At 45.9% G+C, this 20,148-nt stretch overlaps 2 protein-coding genes across 2 annotated transcripts in view; one reads left to right on the forward strand and one right to left on the reverse strand.

Annotated features, from left to right (window-relative positions):
- Positions 1-12,255, forward strand: part of IARS2 (isoleucyl-tRNA synthetase 2, mitochondrial) — a 67,778-nt gene extending 55,523 nt beyond the window's left edge. The window contains exons 16-23 of the mRNA XM_075204272.1: positions 738-840; positions 1,638-1,763; positions 2,812-2,943; positions 3,412-3,518; positions 3,734-3,879; positions 7,825-8,015; positions 8,398-8,542; positions 10,229-12,255. Coding sequence (XP_075060373.1) covers positions 738-840; positions 1,638-1,763; positions 2,812-2,943; positions 3,412-3,518; positions 3,734-3,879; positions 7,825-8,015; positions 8,398-8,542; positions 10,229-10,380 — 1,102 coding nt within the window. The 3' untranslated portion in view covers positions 10,381-12,255. The remainder of the gene's footprint in view (positions 1-737; positions 841-1,637; positions 1,764-2,811; positions 2,944-3,411; positions 3,519-3,733; positions 3,880-7,824; positions 8,016-8,397; positions 8,543-10,228) is intronic.
- Positions 12,256-12,984: 729 nt separating this feature from the next.
- The window catches only part of RAB3GAP2 (RAB3 GTPase activating non-catalytic protein subunit 2), a 58,319-nt gene continuing 51,155 nt past the window's right edge, over positions 12,985-20,148 (reverse strand). The window contains exons 29-35 of the mRNA XM_075204276.1: positions 19,748-19,783; positions 18,571-18,645; positions 17,844-18,062; positions 16,719-16,808; positions 15,760-15,978; positions 15,497-15,655; positions 12,985-13,677 (exon numbers count right to left, since the gene is read on the reverse strand). Of these exons, the coding sequence (XP_075060377.1) occupies positions 13,528-13,677; positions 15,497-15,655; positions 15,760-15,978; positions 16,719-16,808; positions 17,844-18,062; positions 18,571-18,645; positions 19,748-19,783 (948 nt within the window). The 3' untranslated portion in view covers positions 12,985-13,527. The remainder of the gene's footprint in view (positions 13,678-15,496; positions 15,656-15,759; positions 15,979-16,718; positions 16,809-17,843; positions 18,063-18,570; positions 18,646-19,747; positions 19,784-20,148) is intronic.

A 20,148-nucleotide genomic window follows, 5' to 3' on the forward strand; every position in this document is an offset into this window, starting at 1 on the left:
GCAACTAGTGACACACTAGACCTCCCTCTAACCAGCCCTGACACTAAATCAAAGTACCCATGTTTCATGATCAGGTCTCCTTCCCATTATTAAATTACTATATTTACGTTTAAAAAAATAGGCATATCCCCCCACCAGCCCCGACATTAAATTAATAGAATTCACATTTCACAAATAGGCCGCATTCTACACAACTCGGTCCTACATTCAATTAAAGCACCCAAAACTCCCCAGTATTCAATTAATAGGCACCACCACCACATTCATCCCACAAGTAAAAGAATAGCCCCCATCGATAAATGAATAGCCCCACCCATGTCACCGGATCACCAATTGTCCTTTCTTGGACCACTTTTGGGAGGTACTAACCACTGCATACCAGGAACACCCCACAAGATCTACCGTTTTGGAGATGCTCTGACCCAGTCGTTTAGACATCACAATTTCGCCCTCGTCAAAGTCACTCAGATCCTTACACTTGACCATTTTTCCTGCTTCCAACACATCGACTTCAAGAACTGACTGTTCACTTGCTGCCTAATATATCCCACCCCTTGACCGGAGCCATTGTAACCAGATAATCAATTTTATTCACTTCACTTGTCAGTGGTTGTATTGTTGTGTCTGATCGGTGTATGTATAGAGAGAGTTATATAATAACTTTTTTCTTTTTTTCTATCTTTTTTTAAAATATCTTTTTTTGAGATCTTATGGCCTCACTTGTTTCCGTGTCTCAGGAATGTGATTGTCCATGGCTTTACACTAAGCGAGAGAGGAGAGAAGATGTCAAAATCTGTTGGGAACGTGGTGGACCCGGATGTTGTTATAAATGGGGGACAGGTGAGACTAGAACTTCTGTCTGCAAGAAACAAATTAAACCTTGTTACACTCCTATACTTTACATCTCTCTTCTGTCCAGCTGTAATTATATGACAACTTGTACTAAAGTGAGTCTTTCACCAATTCACTGCATTATATAATTTTGAATTGCACATGTTGTATTCTAGAAGAGTTATCTTATTATCTTTTTATTGGCTCCCACCTCTCCTGTCCTAGAGACATCAGAACTGAATGCAAATAACAGGGAGGGGCCAGACTCTGCAGCATTCTAATAGGAAGGTAGCCCCGCCCTCTGCGCCTTAGGAGAGCGGAATTAAAGCAGTGATGGGCAAACGGCCTTAAAGTGGCGACACGTGGCCCTCCCGTGTAATTTCTCCTCTTTTGACCCCTTAGATTGTGTAAATGCATGATGCGGTCACAATTACTATGCCGCAAGTTAAGTAATGAGTGGAAGGTGATGTTGTCTTACAAGTGTGACGCTACGGTTGTGGGTGTATGAACTCTTCACGCTTCTGCTCCAATAATGTGATCTGATGCTTGTCCCCATTACATCGGCTCCACTGTGTCTATGCAGGTGACCGGTAAATCACTAAATGAGTGACTTATAAGGGGACCAAAGATTCAGGATTGTGCTTCAAAGAGAAATTGTATAAAGTAGTTACAGCTAAACGTAAAAAAAAAATTGTTACACATTTAAACAATATATTAATGTGTGTGTTTGTGTATATATAGTCATTTTGTAGTTGGTTGTTGGCATGAAGACTGTAGATTTGTGTCGCCGTTTTTGTCTGAATTAGGACGAAGTGACGGAGCCGGCCTACGGAGCTGACGTTTTACGCTGGTGGGTGGCGGAGTCTAACGTGTTTACTGAAGTCACAATAGGACCAACCGTACTTAACTCGGCACGGGACGACATCAATAAGGTAATATACATTTTAGGACAAGTGGTCACAGATTTTCAGACTTCTCGTCACACAGCCGGCTTTGGTGTCTAGAGTACAAAGCTAAAACCGTCAGCCGACCTCCTGTCAAAATAAGGAATATTGAAGTCATGGGGGCTGCGAGTCACCGACCATTACACAGTGAGACAGAGAGCACCGTATTCACTGAAGCCCTGAGCACTGTTCTTCAGGTTCACTCGTAACTTGTCTCGTCATGTTTCACAAACGTGCCGTCAAATAATAAATCTTATCTCCCTTTTTATTACCCTCACTGGGATTTTCACAGAATTGTTAATCATTTCTTAAAGTAGAAAACAAAATTGAGGATTTTTGTCACTTTTTTTTTTCTGTCCATAGTATAATTGTAATATCATTGCTGCCCAACCATAGACCATCCTGTGCATCAGGAAAGACCTGTGTTCGTTCTAAGTCTATTTACTTATGTTACATTACTACACCCCCTGGCAAATTTGTCTTCTCGTTAACTTATATTATGTTGCTTTTATTTGTAAAGCATTGTACAAACATACATCCATAGCCATACAGGGACATTCATAGGGACTGTAGGTCAGTGAAGTATTGTAGAAATGTGGGTTTTTCGGGAACACGGCAGCTATAGCCATACCCGAGCCAGGAAATATACAAGTGCATGTAATATACACTATTTAAAAAAAACAAGAACAAATTTCCTATGACAATTGCAGTTTAGTTTAAAGGTATTTTCCACCTTTAAGTGGTGTGCTCTATTTTTATTTTTTTAAACAAACCCCACCCCTTTTACAGAAGAATAATAAATGACTTAATTTCTCATGTTTGGTTCAGGCCGCACACTGGCGGTGTCCCCTCCGTATGTGGATTATGGGGGCTATAATGAAAATAATTATCCCTCTGACCTCGTTTTCTGTTTTACAAGAACAATGGACATGGTATATAAATGTGACGAATATTTCGGAATGTCACTGAATAGAACCCCGTGTGACCCGTCTGCCTCCGCGTTGTCTCCTCTCACTCTCTGTGTGTCGTCTTCCAGCTGCGGAACACATTGAGGTTCATGCTGGGGAACCTGTCCGGCTTCACCCCGGAGACAGACTCTGTCCCTGGACCGGAGATGTACATTATAGACCAGTTTATGCTGCATCTGCTTCACGACTACGCCAGCAAGGTAACCGGGGCTGCCAGCCATCAGATCGAGGGGCCCATCAGATAACGTGATCGGGGGGCACCTGGGAGGGGAGGGGACGCGGGAACAAGGTACTAGAGCCTGTGTAGGAGGAGACACCAACCTGGTGTGGTCACGCCCCCTTCAACAGCTATGGAAGGGACCCTAAGAAGTTGCTGTACAGGGGCCCCAAAGTTCCTCTCGGCAGCCCTGCATGTGATGTACAGAATAAAACCAAGTTATTGTGAGAAATCCAACCCTCAGACTTACAATACTACATACAGTATTTAATGTGCACAATCAGTCTGCAATCTGCGTAGGTGGCACTAGACCCACAAGTGCCCATAGCTGTATAACAGGCCTTAGTAGCAGCACCTGGGTACATGTAAAGTACAGGGAATGACTCGTATTACAATGAATTTCTATATAATACATCTCTTGTGGCAAGAACATTGTGGTTTGTGTCTTCAGGTCACCGAGGCGTACAAGAATTATGAGTTTGGGAAAGTTATTCGTCTACTGGAAGCCCTGGTCAGCAGAGACTTGTCGAGCTTCTACTTCAGTATAGTGAAGGACAGGTAATAATAAATATATAATATGTGTGTGTGGGGATTTAGTAGACTGCAAGTTCTTCTATGCTTTACAAAGGGCCAGGTTACCAGGCATGACTAGCCGATAACCGGTTGTCCTGGTGATGTGTGAATGAATGTGTTCTCCTATCACAGCCTTAGTAAGAGGTTACTCAGGGGCCACCAAGGCTCTAGATGTAATTTGCTGCATGTGCTGCTTTCAGGCTTTACTGTGAAGAAGAGAGAGACCCCAGACGTCGCTCCTGTCAGACCGTCATGGCGAAGGCGCTGGATATCCTGGTGCGCTCATTTGCTCCAGTTCTTCCACACTTGGCGGAGGAGGTGTTCCAGTATCTGCCTTATCGGAAAGGTAGAGAGACCGCTGGATGCGTGAAGTGTTCCCCCCACGCACAGTGGGAGAGGGGGGGGGGGGGTGGTGGGTCATCTTGTGGGCTGAACCAATGCAGCCAATCAGGTCACCGTTCACATCACTGAGGCTCAAAGTGAATGTGGGTTCAGCCCACAAACTGGCTGCTTCCCTGGTACTCTGCAATGTAATATGTTGTATTGTTTTCCCCTATTTGCTCTATTTACTTTCATATCCTTTGTGATGAGCCTTTAGTGGTCTAAACAGTTCCGTATAGCTGCTCCCATACAGTAACACTGAGTGAGTACGGAAGAGAGGGCAGGTTATAAGTACCGGGACGTGGTTCAGGGCAGGAGTGAGGGCAGGTTATACACACCAGGACGTAGATCAGGGCAGGAGAGAGGGCAGGTTATACCCACCGGGTCGTAGATCAGGGCAGGAGAGAGGGCAGGTTTTACACACCGGGACGTAGATCAGGGCAGGAGAGAGGGCAGGTTATACGCACCGGGACGTAGATCAGAGCAGGAGTGAGGGCAGGTTATACGCACCGGGACGTAGATCAGAGCAGGAGTGAGGGCAGGTTATACACACCGGGACGTAGATCAGAGCAGGAGTGAGGGCAGGTTATACGCACCGGGACGTAGATCAGAGCAGGAGTGAGGGCAGGTTATACGCACCGGGACATAGATCAGAGCAGGAGTGAGGGCAGGTTATACGCTCTAGGACATAGATCAGAGCAGGAGTGAGGGCAGGTTATAAGTACCGAGACGTAGATCAAAGCAGGAGAGAGGGCAGGTTATACGCACTGGGACGTAGATCAGGGTAGGAGTGAGGGCAGGTTATACGCACCGGGACGTAGATCAGAGCAGGAGTGAGGGCAGGTTATACGCACCGGGACGTAGATCAGGGCAGGACAGAGGGCAGGTTATACGCATCGGGACGTAGATCAGGGCAGGACAGAGGGCAGGTTATACAAACTGGGACGTAAATCAGAGCAGGAGTGAGGGCAGGTTATACACACCGGGACGTAGATCAGGGCAGGACAGGGGCAGGTTATACGCATCGGGACGTAGATCAGGGCAGGAGAGAGGGCAGGTTATACGCACCGGGACATAGATCAGAGCAGGAGAGAGGGCAGGTTATACGCACTGGGACGTAGATCAGGGCAGGACAGAGGGCAGGTTATACGCACCGGGACGTAGATCAGGGCAGGACAGAGGGGCAGGTTATACGCACAGGGACGTAGATCAGAGCAGGAGAGAGGGCAGGTTATACGCACAGGGACGTAGATCAGAGCAGGACAGAGGGGCAGGTTATACGCACTGGGACGTAGATCAGGGCAGGACAGAGGGGCAGGTTATACGCACTGGGACGTAGATCAGGGCAGGACAGAGGGCAGGTTATACGCACCGGGACGTAGATCAGGGCAGGACAGAGGGCAGGTTATACGCACAGGGACGTAGATCAGAGCAGGAGAGAGGGCAGGTTATACGCACCGGGACGTGGATCAGAGCAGGAGAGAGGGCAGGTTATACGCACTGGGACGTAGATCAGGGCAGGACAGAGGGCAGGTTATACGCACCGGGACGTAGATCAGGGCAGGACAGAGGGGCAGGTTATACGCACAGGGACGTAGATCAGAGCAGGAGAGAGGGCAGGTTATACGCACAGGGACGTAGATCAGAGCAGGACAGAGGGGCAGGTTATACGCACTGGGACGTAGATCAGGGCAGGACAGAGGGGCAGGTTATACGCACTGGGACGTAGATCAGGGCAGGACAGAGGGCAGGTTATACGCACCGGGACGTAGATCAGGGCAGGACAGAGGGCAGGTTATACGCACAGGGACGTAGATCAGAGCAGGAGAGAGGGCAGGTTATACGCACCGGGACGTGGATCAGAGCAGGAGAGAGGGCAGGTTATACGCACCGGGACGTAGATCAGAGCAGGAGAGAGGGCAGGTTATACGCACAGGGACGTAGATCAGAGCAGGAGAGAGGGCAGGTTATACGCACCGGGACGTAGATCAGGGCAGGACAGAGGGGCAGGTTATACGCACCGGGACGTAGATCAGAGCAGGAGAGAGGGCAGGTTATACGCACAGGGACGTAGATCAGAGCAGGAGAGAGGGCAGGTTATACGCACCGGGACGTAGATCAGAGCAGGACAGAGGGCAGGTTATACGCACCGGGACGTAGATCAGGGCAGGACAGAGGGGCAGGTTATACGCACAGGGACGTAGATCAGAGCAGGAGAGAGGGCAGGTTATACGCACCGGGACGTAGATCAGAGCAGGACAGAGGGCAGGTTATACGCACCGGGACGTAGATCAGAGCAGGAGAGAGGGCAGGTTATACGCACCGGGACGTGGATCAGAGCAGGAGAGAGGGCAGGTTATACGCACCGGGACGTAGATCAGGGCAGGACAGAGGGGCAGGTTATACGCACCAGGACGTAGATCAGGGCAGGACAGAGGGCAGGTTATACGCACCGGGACGTGGATCAGAGCAGGAGAGAGGGCAGGTTATACGCACCGGGACGTAGATCAGAGCAGGAGAGAGGGCAGGTTATACGCACCGGGACGTAGATCAGAGCAGGAGAGAGGGCAGGTTATACGCACCGGGACGTAGATCAGAGCAGGAGAGAGGGCAGGTTATACGCACCGGGACGTAGATCAGAGCAGGACAGAGGGCAGGTTATACGCACCGGGACGTAGATCAGGGCAGGACAGAGGGCAGGTTATACGCACCGGGACGTAGATCAGAGCAGGAGAGAGGGCAGGTTATACGCACCGGGACGTAGATCAGGGCAGGACAGAGGGGCAGGTTATACGCACCGGGACGTAGATCAGGGCAGGACAGAGGGGCAGGTTATACGCACAGGGACGTAGATCAGAGCAGGAGAGAGGGCAGGTTATACGCACAGGGACGTAGATCAGGGCAGGAGTGAGGGCAGGTTATACGCACTGGGACGTAGATCAGAGCAGGAGAGAGGGCAGGTTATACGCATCAGGACGTAGATCAGGGCAGGAGTGAGGGCAGGTTATACGCACTGGGACGTAGATCAGGGCAGGACAGAGGGCAGGTTATACGCACCGGGACGTAGATCAGAGCAGGAGAGAGGGCAGGTTATACGCACAGGGACAGAGGAGGAAGATGGTATGTCCGGGGAGCTGATTATACGCACCGGGACGTAGATCAGAGCAGGAGAGAGGGCAGGTTATACGCACCGGGACGTAGATCAGAGCAGGACAGAGGGCAGGTTATACGCACCGGGACGTAGATCAGGGCAGGACAGAGGGCAGGTTATACGCTCCGGGACGTAGATCAGAGCAGGAGAGAGGGCAGGTTATACGCACCGGGACGTAGATCAGGGCAGGACAGAGGGGCAGGTTATACGCACCGGGACGTAGATCAGGGCAGGACAGAGGGGCAGGTTATACGCACAGGGACGTAGATCAGAGCAGGAGAGAGGGCAGGTTATACGCACAGGGACGTAGATCAGGGCAGGAGTGAGGGCAGGTTATACGCACTGGGACGTAGATCAGAGCAGGAGAGAGGGCAGGTTATACGCATCAGGACGTAGATCAGGGCAGGAGTGAGGGCAGGTTATACGCACTGGGACGTAGATCAGGGCAGGACAGAGGGCAGGTTATACGCACCGGGACGTAGATCAGAGCAGGAGAGAGGGCAGGTTATACGCACAGGGACAGAGGAGGAAGATGGTATGTCCGGGGAGCTGATTATACTCCAATAAAATCCGTTATGTGTATTATCAGATGATGTAGAAACAACAAATGGGCAGCAGTGACATAGAAAAAAACAATCTGAATTATTTATTTGCTTTGAAGATCTGTAGATAGAATAAGTACAATTTTCAGTTGTATTATTAACTTATGTCAAACAAAAGGTTATTTTCACACCGTAGCGTTGTTCTCTGTTCCTATAGATGGTGATAGTGTTTTTCTCACCGGCTGGATCGCGTCTAATTCCATGTGGAAGAAGCCGGGCCTGGTGGAAGCGGTGGAGGCCGCCTGCTCCATGAGAGATCTTTTCCTCGGGGCGGTGCCCGGCAGGAACGCGGCAGAGTACGAGCTGACCGTTGTCATAGAGCCCGGCCTGTTGTTTGAGATAATGGAGGTGAGAGTCTCGCTGCTTCTCTGTAATGCACCGAAACACAGATCGCTATCAAACCCAAATTAATTTATAATTACTATGACAGTCACTCTGAATGGACCCTACTTAGAGTATGTCATGACCAAAAATATGTAATCCGCTAAATCTCCTAATTATGGTGATATATCTCTTCCCCCCTTCCCCCAACCCCCCCCCAACCCCTTTCTTTCTTGGGAATTTTTTATTATAATCAGACTCAGGCTTGTTTGGGTCTCCTCCTTCTACCAGCACTAGAGGATTCTGGGTAAACTGACTCTACTAGAGCTATTCCATGGCTCCTACAGTGCTGGCAGGAAGATCTGGACCGGAGTTTGTTACAAGCGCTGATTGCGGATGTATCTCTCAGACTCTGCAGGCCGAGGAGACCTCCAGCACCTCGCAGCTGAATGAATTATTAATGGCGTCTCAGACGAGTCTGGTGAGCGAGGTACCACTGGACCTAGCAGCAGGGGCCACGGTTCTTGAGGGGTCGTTTCTGATAAACCTGGAAGGTAGGAAAAATGAACAGTGACTTTTACATGAATCTTTGTCTCTCGAGTGTTACATATCTGAGACCACGTTCCCTCCGACACATTTATATAAGTGTCCACTACCCCTCTTTATTTGTGCTCAATATGGCGGGAACAGACTATTAACGTAAACTCCTCCACACTCCTATAGAGGATCAGTAGCCCCAACCAGACTGTGTAACAGATGCGCCTCTGGGTATCAGTCTGGAGACGTTTCCATACAAACTGCTGCGTGATTTTCACACCGAAGCCAATGGGATGAGCCGAAGCACAGTACGCCTGCGGCTCTATTTGGCGGAAAGGGGTTTGACATTAAACTAAAGCATCTACCTTGAGTTCCTCTAAGTCAGGCCTGACCAACCTGTGGTGTTATGAAACTACAAACTCCAGCATGCCCTGCTAGCAATCTGCTGGTAATCTACAGGCAAAGCATGCTGGGCCTTGTAGTTTCACAACACTTAGAGCAGACCTGGCCAACCTGTGGCTCTCCAAGTGCTTCGCCACTGGCCCTGGGGTGTTTGGTATTCCAGGGACACTACCAGAAAGCATTGTGCTGAGATCTCTCAGTACAGTAGAACTCTGGGCAGCATTTCTGCATCTCCGTAGACTCTGGAGAGGATATAGCATCGTTCCTCCTACAGTACTGAGCTGGAGTCTCAGGAGACCCAGATTAGCTCTCACTGAAATGAAGCTTAAAAAGATACAAATAAATATTTTTATTTGCATCTGTGTGAAATAACACACGCTTTTACCAATACAATCTATTGTACTGATAGCGGCACTCTAACGCAAATAGGTGTTGCTGGGTTCTAAATCCTCAGCGCGCAATAGTGAGAACAAGTCCATTAGGAGCCCGTCCTCTTATTATTAATGCGCTTTGCAGGTATTATCAGCTGAAAAGCAAAATTAACAGCAGGTTGGTGTGAACGAGCCCTTTCTAAAGTACCCACAGTCATGAAAGAGTTAATGTCATTCCGAACTTATTTGCTTCTTTCTAAACTTAACTATTTGTGTGGGTGCACCTATCTCCAGGAGTTGAACTATACACTATATTCAATGATATCTCTTCACTTGGAGTTTTTAGGACTATCCTGGTGCGATAGGGAGGTTTTTGACAAACTTATTAACCTGTACACTGAAATCTACAATATTTTACTCCGTGTAGTGTAAAACGTGCACAAAATATTATGCCCAAGTCCACGTCTCTCAGTAAGTTGGGATCTAGTTTAGTGGTAGCGGCCGTACAGACTGCTCTGTCGAGTGGATTTATTAATATAGGTTCTGTAATAGTACAGTATGTTCAGCTTATTCCAGTTGTCCCGGTTAGCACTTTAGTTAATGAGAGAATCGAAACCTGGTTCAGTCATTTATTGGGGGCTGTCGAAAAAGAAAAATGTAGCAATGATCACTATATAAAAGTGTTGACATAGACATGTCTTGTAAAAAGATCACCAGAAAATGTCCCATTTATACATCTGATATACAGCAAATGCTTTTTCCCCCCCTTGTACTCCAGTGTTTTCCTAAAGTAAATGGTGGTACTCCCAACTCGCCTCATCATTGGCTCCATTGACCCATTTAACACCAATGTAGCCACCAGCAGATTAGCCGGCATGTGGTAATTTCATAGACTGTCTAGTCAGTGACGACCTGTTGTTATATTCCCAGGTGGGGACATCTGTGAGGAAGAGACCTATAAAGTCATTATTCAGCCAAGTACCAAAGAACGCTGCCCTCGCTGCCGAAAATACACCGCTCAGTCGTCGCTGACGCCCTGTCCGCGCTGCCTGGAGGCCGTCGCTGGGAAATGGAGTCAGTAGTCTGGAAGACGTGACTTATGGCTGTGTCTGTGGTCCTGGGTCAGGTGACTTGTCAGAGACCTATCAGCTGTGGACAGATGGTCACAAGTGGAGGATCGCAGACAGCCTGTCCCAGACACAGTATGGACACATGGATCTGGTATTATAACCATTTAAAGGGACAAGCGAGATCATCATAGCACTTGTACAGGACACTGCTGCTGGCTCTGATCTTGGGGGTAGATTTATCAAACCTTCTTAAAAGGCAGAGTGGATGTGTTGTCCATAGCAACCAATCAGATTATATCTATCACTTATCTAGTTAATGTTTATATTTTTTTCATTATTTTATTATAAATTATTTTTATTTACATTTGTCAAGTTTAAAATAAATTCAAATCGAAATAATCTTAGTACAACTGGATATTGTTAAAAGGGCCCCAGTATACTATGGAACCTCCATATCCATCTTCTTCATCCTCAATATCTATCTGAAATATTAGTTGTTCCGCGCGCTCCTTTCCTCACGCTCCGGCTAAACGCTCTGTCTAGGTATCCACAGTATTTTATTTTCTCGTTTCCAGGCTTGGGATTGCAAACACATGACTCCTATGGCTGATTTTGTCTTCTTACAATGTTCTTTAACAAAGACCAACTCACTGCTACGGGCAATACCTCTTTTCCTTTGTAGAAGTTTTGATAAATCTGCCCCTTAGTGATTTATCTCTGAAATATTTAGCGATAATGGTGCATTTGTAAACATGCGGGAAAAAAAGTTGATTTAACCCCCGGCAGATGACTGCATTCATTCCCTAAACTATACCAGGAAAAATTAGAAAATGATTGGTTGCCATGAGTAACACCAACTCTTCCCATTCACCAGTTTCCTAAATGTTCCCCAGTCAGTATTGACGCTTTTTATTTTATTATGCAAAAATAAAAAATCTTCGGCCACTGCTTATGCAGAAGCCCTGTTATAAAATGAAAGCTGAACGCAACCTTTTTACCAGTATTTTTGTAAAGTAAGCACCACGCACCCTAAGCTCCTAATTATGGGAGTTTACCCCTGGTGCCCCTTCCTATGTGCTCCTGAGGTTGTTGATGAAATCAGACCCCCGAAAAGCCTAGTCTGTGAATAAGCTGTAGCAGTGTGTGGTATAAGCCCGGCCTCGTCAGGCTACTGACGCTAAGAGATCAGAGCAAATAGTCACTGTGCCAAGACTAAGTAGCCGGAAGAGGAGGGACTAACATCATTCTGCTGCCGCCTACTCACAAACAGGGCTCTCTGTTGTGGGGAACCCCAACAGCACATAGGAAGAGAAGGGAGCCCCAACAATGTGGCCAATTAAGGACAGGATTATTTTGTAAAAGTAGTGGAAAATAGGTAGAATCAGCCACAAGTCAGAGGAAGGTGCCGGATCACTGTTCATGGACCTCGATTTACAGACCAGGAGTCCTGGTCCTGAAACACTCCTCGGACCCATTTTGCTTTGTAGTAAATATAAATGGCGCACGGCTGATAACACTGCGGATCTCTCTTCTACGACCCCACACAACGGATAACCGAAGCTGTGGCATCAACTGTGGCACAAGAAACGCCTTAATGACTGCTGGGTAATGGCCGGCAGACTGAGAATCAGACTTGAGAACACTGAATGTATCCTGACTACGTAACTGCTTAGTGCTTCTTCTTGCTACAAAGTATCTGATTTACGGGGGTTTGGGGAGGAAGAGAGTTGTTTCTCGGCACTGGGCTTAACAACAAGTGCTGTGTGACACACTCCCCAATCTGACAGCACTTCTCATTGTATATCTTCTATATTGTGAAGAAACCAATAACTAGAAACCACCGGAGCTCATGATATGGTTTAAATAAAGTGGAGTTTTTAAGGAAAACTGTAGTGATTTAATAAGCTTATTATGTATGTAAATGTTGCTGTCTCCTTTAGGAGTAGAACTTTCTTCCATCTGTATCCTGAGCATCTGTCACTGCTCTCGTTCATACACTGTAGCTGTAACGCTGAGGTTTAGGCTTCCAGCACCAGTAACCAATGACTTATAAGGGTTGCACTCAAAACTACTTTTTTAATGGCGCGCACACAATAAATACAGAAATTCAGAAAATCTACAATACTGTCAGACTGTTAGGTTTCATTTTGTTGCAGGTATCTGAGTAAATCTTCATAAATGACATTGTCTAAAAGCCAATTAAAAAAATTGTGTGATTTATGGTCTTCTCAAACAGGGCTCCACAACGCCAGACATCAATGGCTGGATATAGGATGTCATTGGGGGGAAACAGCAACAATGGGGTACAGTAGGTGGTCCTGGAGTAAGGGGCACTTTAATCTGAAAGTAAAGGACCTTTGTCACGTGTCCCCCAATGGACTGAAAAAAAAAAAATGGATTGCACGAAGAGAAAAAAATCCTTCTTTTGCAAATTAAAATGCATCCGTTACCTGACACTGTGGCTGCATTTTGGGGTTAACTTTACACCCAACACTGCATCCTACCCCTTCAGTAGGACCCAGAGCCATTGTTGAGGCTCTTTAAATCTTAGACTTCACAATATCATTCCAAGTAACCACAGGCACCGCTAAGAATTAATAAACCACTTCACGTTAATAGTGTTGTGTAATTAGTTTATTTAATATTAGAATCTGATACTTTTATAGTCCAACAATGCAATATAATGTTTTAAAATAAAAGTTGCCCCCTTCCCCCATGATTGGGCATTGCTATAATACTCTGTAGATCACAAGCTGCACCGCAGGTTAGGGTGACCCTGCAGCTTTCTATAATGCCGGCTGCTTTTAAGAGCACTTTGATTCTCTGTATCAGTTGAGGATTTAAGCGTCATTTGCTAATGCAGGAGTAGTGTCTGTCTTCTATGTACAGTGAGTAGAAGGGCTCACGCTGGTCTCTTCCAGGTAAAGTCCTACTCCTGTCTCACAAACCAGCTGTATAAATACACAGGGATCTTAATGTAACAGTTTCTCTTTTACACACATAATTGCATATTATTCTGTCACAGAATATCTTCTGATCTTTACAAGACAATGATTGTTAATTACAAATGGATTTTCAACATAGACTTGATGGCTGGTTTAGTCGTATATATTACAAAAGCCCTGAACGCCTGAACCCGTCTCCGCCGCCGGTCGCATGTCACAACAAAGACATGGCTTCCACCGCCTCGATCAGGTTCAAGGCCAGACTGTACTGGCCGTGGTTATCTGGCAGTAGTTCCACCACTGTATCCACCAGCTTTGCTGTGGTTGGGATTGGCACGTCTGTGTTCTGGAGATCTTGTGGATCCTGGAAAAGAACAGATCCGATCACAGTGGGTTTAGCTTGGCGCTTGCTACATTTATGGTTATTCATAACAAAGACAGTGAGGAATGAAATTAGACGTGTACAGATCTGTATATTTCTACTGCACCCATTGGGGGACACTGGGAACATTGTGCTGTAGTGAAGAGAGATAGGCGTGTGGGCACTTTAACAAACTAACGCCCTACCCTAGCTCCTACCCTAGCTCCTCCCCCTCTGTACCCCTCTGCTGTTGGGGCTCAGTTTAGCTTAGTGACCTAGGGGTGTAGGACTTATGGAAGCTGCTTTTTTTTTTTTTTTCTTTAATTTATTTACTTGGATGCTTTTGCCTCTGCATGTTTTACCGATGGTAAACACAAAACACCTGAATCTGGGTTTCTTATGGGGCTGGGTCAGGTAGGGGTTACTTTTTTTTTTTCCCTTTTGTTATGTAAGCCCCTGCTGAGCTCTAGATTGGTGGAGGGGGCTGCCAATCCTGTGCTGGGCCCCGGGGGGGAGGTGCTTCTATCTCTCTCCCCCTGCACTTCCTCTCTGGTGGTCTTTCACTCCTTGTGTGCAAACACCAGAACAGCAGCCATTTTGTAGCTATTAGCACTTCCCTTCTCTGTCCTTATATTTGTTAAGTACCAGGTTTGTGTTCTCAGTGGTTCGTTCTTAAATTGTTTGGGCTCTGGGGCTGTATTGCAGGTTCTCTTTCCTTACATTGATTGTGTGCTGCTTTTGTCTTTTCTTTTGTGTTGTTTTTCCTATCTGTGCTCATCATGTCGGATAAGGGGAGACTCTCGAGGGCTATAATGAAGTTGACCTGTGCCAGATGCACCGCTAAATTGCCTTCTGGACAACCAGGCGTGAACAATTTGTGCGCAGCCCATCTGTCTGTGGATTGTGTGCCCGTGGTCGCTGGATCAGACTTGGCAGAGCCTGTCTGGGCTAGGTCACCAACAGACACTGTGGCAGAGATTGCCCAGCTGGTTCATTCCCAACCAGTGGGTAGTCCTTCCCAGAATGACTGTTACTGCAAGGAATCTGGCGGATCCTATTCCAGTTTCGCTAGGCCAGGGTCCTGCAGGGCCTCTGCCCTCAGAAGAAGTGGCTTGGTACAGGGTTTGGTGGTGCCCCAGCCGAGAAATTAGTCAGATTCTGACTGTTCTTCCCAGGAGGGGGAAGTGAGTGTTGAGTTAGACATTGAGGACTCCTCTTTGGGGGATGAAGTTTCCTATGAGCATCAGAGGGTGGAAAATTTGATAGGGGCCGTGCACCAGTTGCTAGGGTGGCAGATCCTGAGATTGCAGAGTCTTCTCTGTTTGCACGGCCATTGAAAAGTTCAGTTTCTTTTCCCTCTTCCTCCCAGTTGGAGGATATATTGAGTGAGGCCTGGTAGTGTCTGGAGCGGCAGTCCCAGATGTCCCGGCATATCCGGTTCCCCCTGACATGCTTGCTAAAGGGAAAGCACCTCCAATGGTGGACGCTCCTGGTGTGCGAGTGGCTAAAGGTCACTACAATCCCTATTCCCGATACGGCCACACTTAAGGACAGCGCTTTGATCATATCGCAGAAGAGGTAAATGGATGAGGTGGTAGGGGGGTTAGACTATGCTATGAGTGGTGGAGGATGAGGGGAGAGAGGACTTTACTTTGTTTTTTTAAAGCCTGGAATGAAATAAACAAAACCAGCATTACAGCCTCCAGAACTAAACTATAAACCTTAGATCTTGGGCCCAACGACAGTGTCTAGAATACACATTTGTGTTATACCCATGTAATCTAGATCATTACATGTAGCGGTTCCGTTGGGTGACACTCACCATGGCTTTGATCCACGTGCAGAGTGTCGGTGGCAGCCTGGCCAGCAGCTCCATCCCCTCCTTGGTCTGAGTGTGTAGTAACGCTTGTGCCAGCCGCTGCCCGGTCAGGACCAGTAACTGGGATGCCAACACCTCTTTGTCCGCAACTTGCAGGATGGCCTAACAAGAAGACAACAAGTCATCCAGGACAGGAGGTCACAGTGTTTGTCCTGTACCCAGTTATATTACTACAGACAGCGGATGTTATTACTAGGAGTATTTACCTCTTCTGCGATATGATCAAAGCCGTAGTTATAGAGCTCACACACGTAGTGTCGTCTCAGTGTATCTTGGTTTACTTGAAGTTGTGGTGCCAGCTCCACAGCGAGTGCCGGCCAGTCCACGGGCTTACAGGGCATTTCCAGAGCCGTTTCCTCTTGTTTGACGGTGATCTGTGACTGGAACTGAGCTTGGACGGCTGCGCTGATCACTTTCATTAAAAACTGAGGACAGATAGACAGAGATGACGCATTAAAGTTTGTAGACCAAACGGTCCAAATTTTGTGCTGGTGAGAACGCAGCAGTGTGAACACAACCGAGGCTTTTGTGTATGTGCAATTCTCCAGCAAGCATTACACAGAAACCGCACACAAAATACTTTTACTTCACAAATCCGTGCACAGTCTGTGAGGAGGCGGCCATTTTACCTCACCGATTTTATCAACTTTCACACAAACAGTCGGAGTGGACACAGCTTAGTTTTACCATTACTAATCCAAGTCTTGCTAATATTTTCTTTATTATTTAAATGTTAGAATGTATAAGATACTTAAAGGTGGACCTGTCACCCACACACAAGGGAGGCGGACATTTTGTGGTCTGAGCGAATAATATTCGTGAATTCAGAATGTAACCTGTCAATTGATAGGCACTAACACTTCGTACAATAAGTCGGGCCTGCTGGATATTAATCAGTCAGTGATGTCAAACTGATAGGCCACATACTGGTTCAGGCCACAAAATGGCTGCCTCCGCTGGGTGTAGGTGACTGATACACAACACAGGATGCAATACAAGTACTAATTGTTACACTTTTATTTCAGCATAGCCACCATATGTTGGTTAAAAAAAAATAAAAAAATTTAAGTGTCGTCTTTGCCGTCACCTCAAACATTTTTGGGTGTAATGTAAAACAAACATGACTGAGCCAAGCACAGGCCGCGTGGTCCCCATCAGCTCATACCTGTTGGCGGGGGCTGACTATACTCGGGTCCATGTCTCCGCTGGGCAGTAGCTGGATGGACGTCAGATCTTTGAAGAAGGCGTTTTTCCCCTGAAATTAAAAATGTTACAATTCATGTAACAGCCCTGTACAATTTCCACACAATTATGCTGGTGATATATATACACAAGGTAGTAATGTAATACTAAATGCCGCTATCTTTGATTTGGATGCACAACACCTTAACTTTATTTCCTGTAGCAAAGAGAAAAATTCACTATAATATAAAATACAAATAACGTGGAAAGAAAACACTAACGGTTTTAAAGCTGCTCTACTGGTAACTATGTAATGAAGGTGTTATTGTCCATAGCAACCAGATTCTAGAAATAGTCATTGTTACCTGTATATTTTCAGAAATGTTCCTTACTGTGTCTAGAAGACCCCATGAGCAACCAGACAAGCTTAAACTATGTCCACAGCTCTGTCCCCTGTCTAAAAGTGGTGCTTATAAGACAAAAAGCTATAACGATCAAGTGCAGCATGTAAATTATGCTTGATGTGACATCACTAGCCCTGATCTTGTGCATGAATCTACTAATCTGTTTCCCATCTATGATTTATCTACTAATCTGCTTCCCATCTATGATTTATCTACTAATCTGCTTCCCATCTATGATTTATCTACTAATCTGCTTCCCATCTATGATTTATCTACTAATCTGCTTCCCATCTATGATTTATTTACTAAACTGCTTCCCATCTGATTTATCTACTAAACTGCTTCCCATCTATGATTTATCTACTAATCTGCTTCCCATCTATGATTTATCTACTAATCTGCTTCCCATCTATGATTTATCTACTAATCTGCTTCCCATCTATGATTTATCTACTAATTTGCTTCCCATCTATGATTTATCTACTAATCTGCTTCCCATCTATGATTTATCTACTAAACTGCTTCCCATCTATGATTTATCTACTAATCTGCTTCCCATCTATGATTTATCTACTAATCTGCCTCCTATCTATGATTTATCTTCTAAGCTGCCGCCTATGATTTTAATAAAATGCCATGGACATTATAGAGGGTCTCACAGTGTACAATGACAAGGTTTGTGATATTGTCGGTGTAACATTTACCTTACTGTCAAAGAGAGCGAAGGGTTTGACGGACTTGAGAGAGAAGCGCATGACTGCGTACATGATGGAGCACAATACAAGCTGGTGTTCTACCAGGGGATAGTGAATATGTTTTTGCTCCAGTGCCAGCTCCACTATAGAGTTGGGACCTTCCACCGCCACCCAAGCATCTTCCACCTCCAGCAACGGGGCTGACATCTCATCGCTGCTAACGTCGGACTGAGGAGACCAATACAGAAGTCCATATCATCCAATGGTTACAGCCACAACATGCAGGGTCTAAACGGTGGCCTTATGCAGAGTCAGGCCTGACTTAAAATATTATATCATTACGCTTTAAATTCTTATTCTGACTGGACAGTTGCTGGTGTCGGATGCTATAAACCCTGACACCAGCAGCTGCCTCAACAGGCCAGGTAAAGGGTGTGTGGTTTATAGCAGTTTAAAAAAAAAAAGACTCATTTGCGGCAATTAACTGCAAGACATAAAATTATATTCCAATTAAATAGATGTTTACACTGTCATTACGTCTCTCCGAGTCAGCTGGCCACTCAGCATACGGCAATACCAGAAGTGTAAAATGCCTGTAACCTGTAGTCACTTCACAGATGTCATAGACCATTATAAGTTCTGACTTCCTGTCACCATAATGTTTATTAGTAATTGGATTAGAGATCATCATAATTATTCTGGAACAAACATAGAAAGTATTAGAATGTAACATCACCTCCATCATCGTCTGTAAGAGTTCGTAGCAGCTTCCCAGGAACGAGGTCATGGACGTATCGCTCATCCCCACATCCTACGAACAGGAAGGAAGCGACAGACTTAGAGAAATCACTTCTAAACAGCACAGACAGAGTAATGTTGAGGGGTCTCCTCTAGAGGAGGGGGCATAATTACAAGTTTAAATAAGAGAAAGCTTTATTAGGATTTTACATTTAAGAACGACAACCTGGAGGTCTCCGTGTACAATATTATGTATAATCTGTAGAGAAAAGAGAACGGTGTATCTGTATGCTGATATTACCTTTAGTTTCTTCTTTCCCCACATTATCATTACTATCAATCTACCACAGTCCTCTCCCACTCCAACGCCCATTTCTACGCCCTCTTTTCTCCATCCGATCCCTATTGTACATTCCTGTTCTCCCACACAAACATCTCCAGGACGAGCCAATTCCAATCCTGGACATCTAGATCAAGTTACCAGAGTGTCCACCTGGTGCTGCCCTGGAACAGGGCTGAGTTACTGTCATCTAGACAATAGAACCATGTACGTAGCGCAGACCGCACAGGCCCAGCGCACAGGTGAAATACAGAACAGTGTCTGCACTGTAGTCAATCGACTGGATACAGGTGAGTCTATGAGTACATATTGTGTATCATGTATATAAGATCTGCCTTCATCTCCTTGGTTTGTTATAATAAGCAAATTACTGTCAAGACAATGACAAGTAAAAATAAGACCATTTAAAAAACTAAAATAAAATAATGATAAAAAAAACATATTGCCGAGCGCCTGTGCCCACCTTGCATGGGGTCTGCATTGTACATCAGTGACCAGTGTACAGGGTCTGTACAGTACATTAGTGACCAGTGTACAGGGTCTGTACAGTACATTAGTGACCAGTGTACAGGGTCTGTACAGTACATTAGTGACCAGTGTACAGGGTCTGTACAGTACATCAGTGACCAGTGTACAGGGTCTGTACAGTACATTAGCCACATGGAAATGGGGTCAGTGTTGCTTTCAGAAATGATTTTTGGCCACTAGCCACCAGACAATGGGGCATTAGACTTTGTGGGGCGAGGAGGATCAGGCTATTACTACTTTTACAGAACACTGATGTGATTACGGAAACATGTAACATTACAGCAGCGGTTGCTGAGACTGTACGTACCCTTCTGCACAGACGGTCCTTCGGGGCTTTTCCGACCTAACAGGGAAACACAGTTTATACATTGTTGAAAATATTAGATAAGGACATAAACAAATAAAACCAATTAAAAAAAACCAAAAAGTCAACAAGAGGACACACTGGGGGCTGATTCAATTTGGCCGCGTTATTCTAGGAATAACGCAATGCTAATAGTATTACCATTAATACAGTAATTTTAATTCAGATTTTTGCTCACGGCCCCAAGGGCTGTGAGCAAAATTCAGCGTTAAAATTACTGTACTAATGGTAACTCCTAGAATTGAATCGGCCCCATTGTATGTTGTACCTAACCTCTATAAACATAGTATTGCAGGTTTTCTTCCGCTCTATAAATGTGATACCATATCAGAATTATTGCCTCC

This window comes from Mixophyes fleayi, chromosome 3, assembly GCF_038048845.1.
Source record: "Mixophyes fleayi isolate aMixFle1 chromosome 3, aMixFle1.hap1, whole genome shotgun sequence".
NCBI classification, from domain to species: domain Eukaryota; kingdom Metazoa; phylum Chordata; class Amphibia; order Anura; family Limnodynastidae; genus Mixophyes; species Mixophyes fleayi.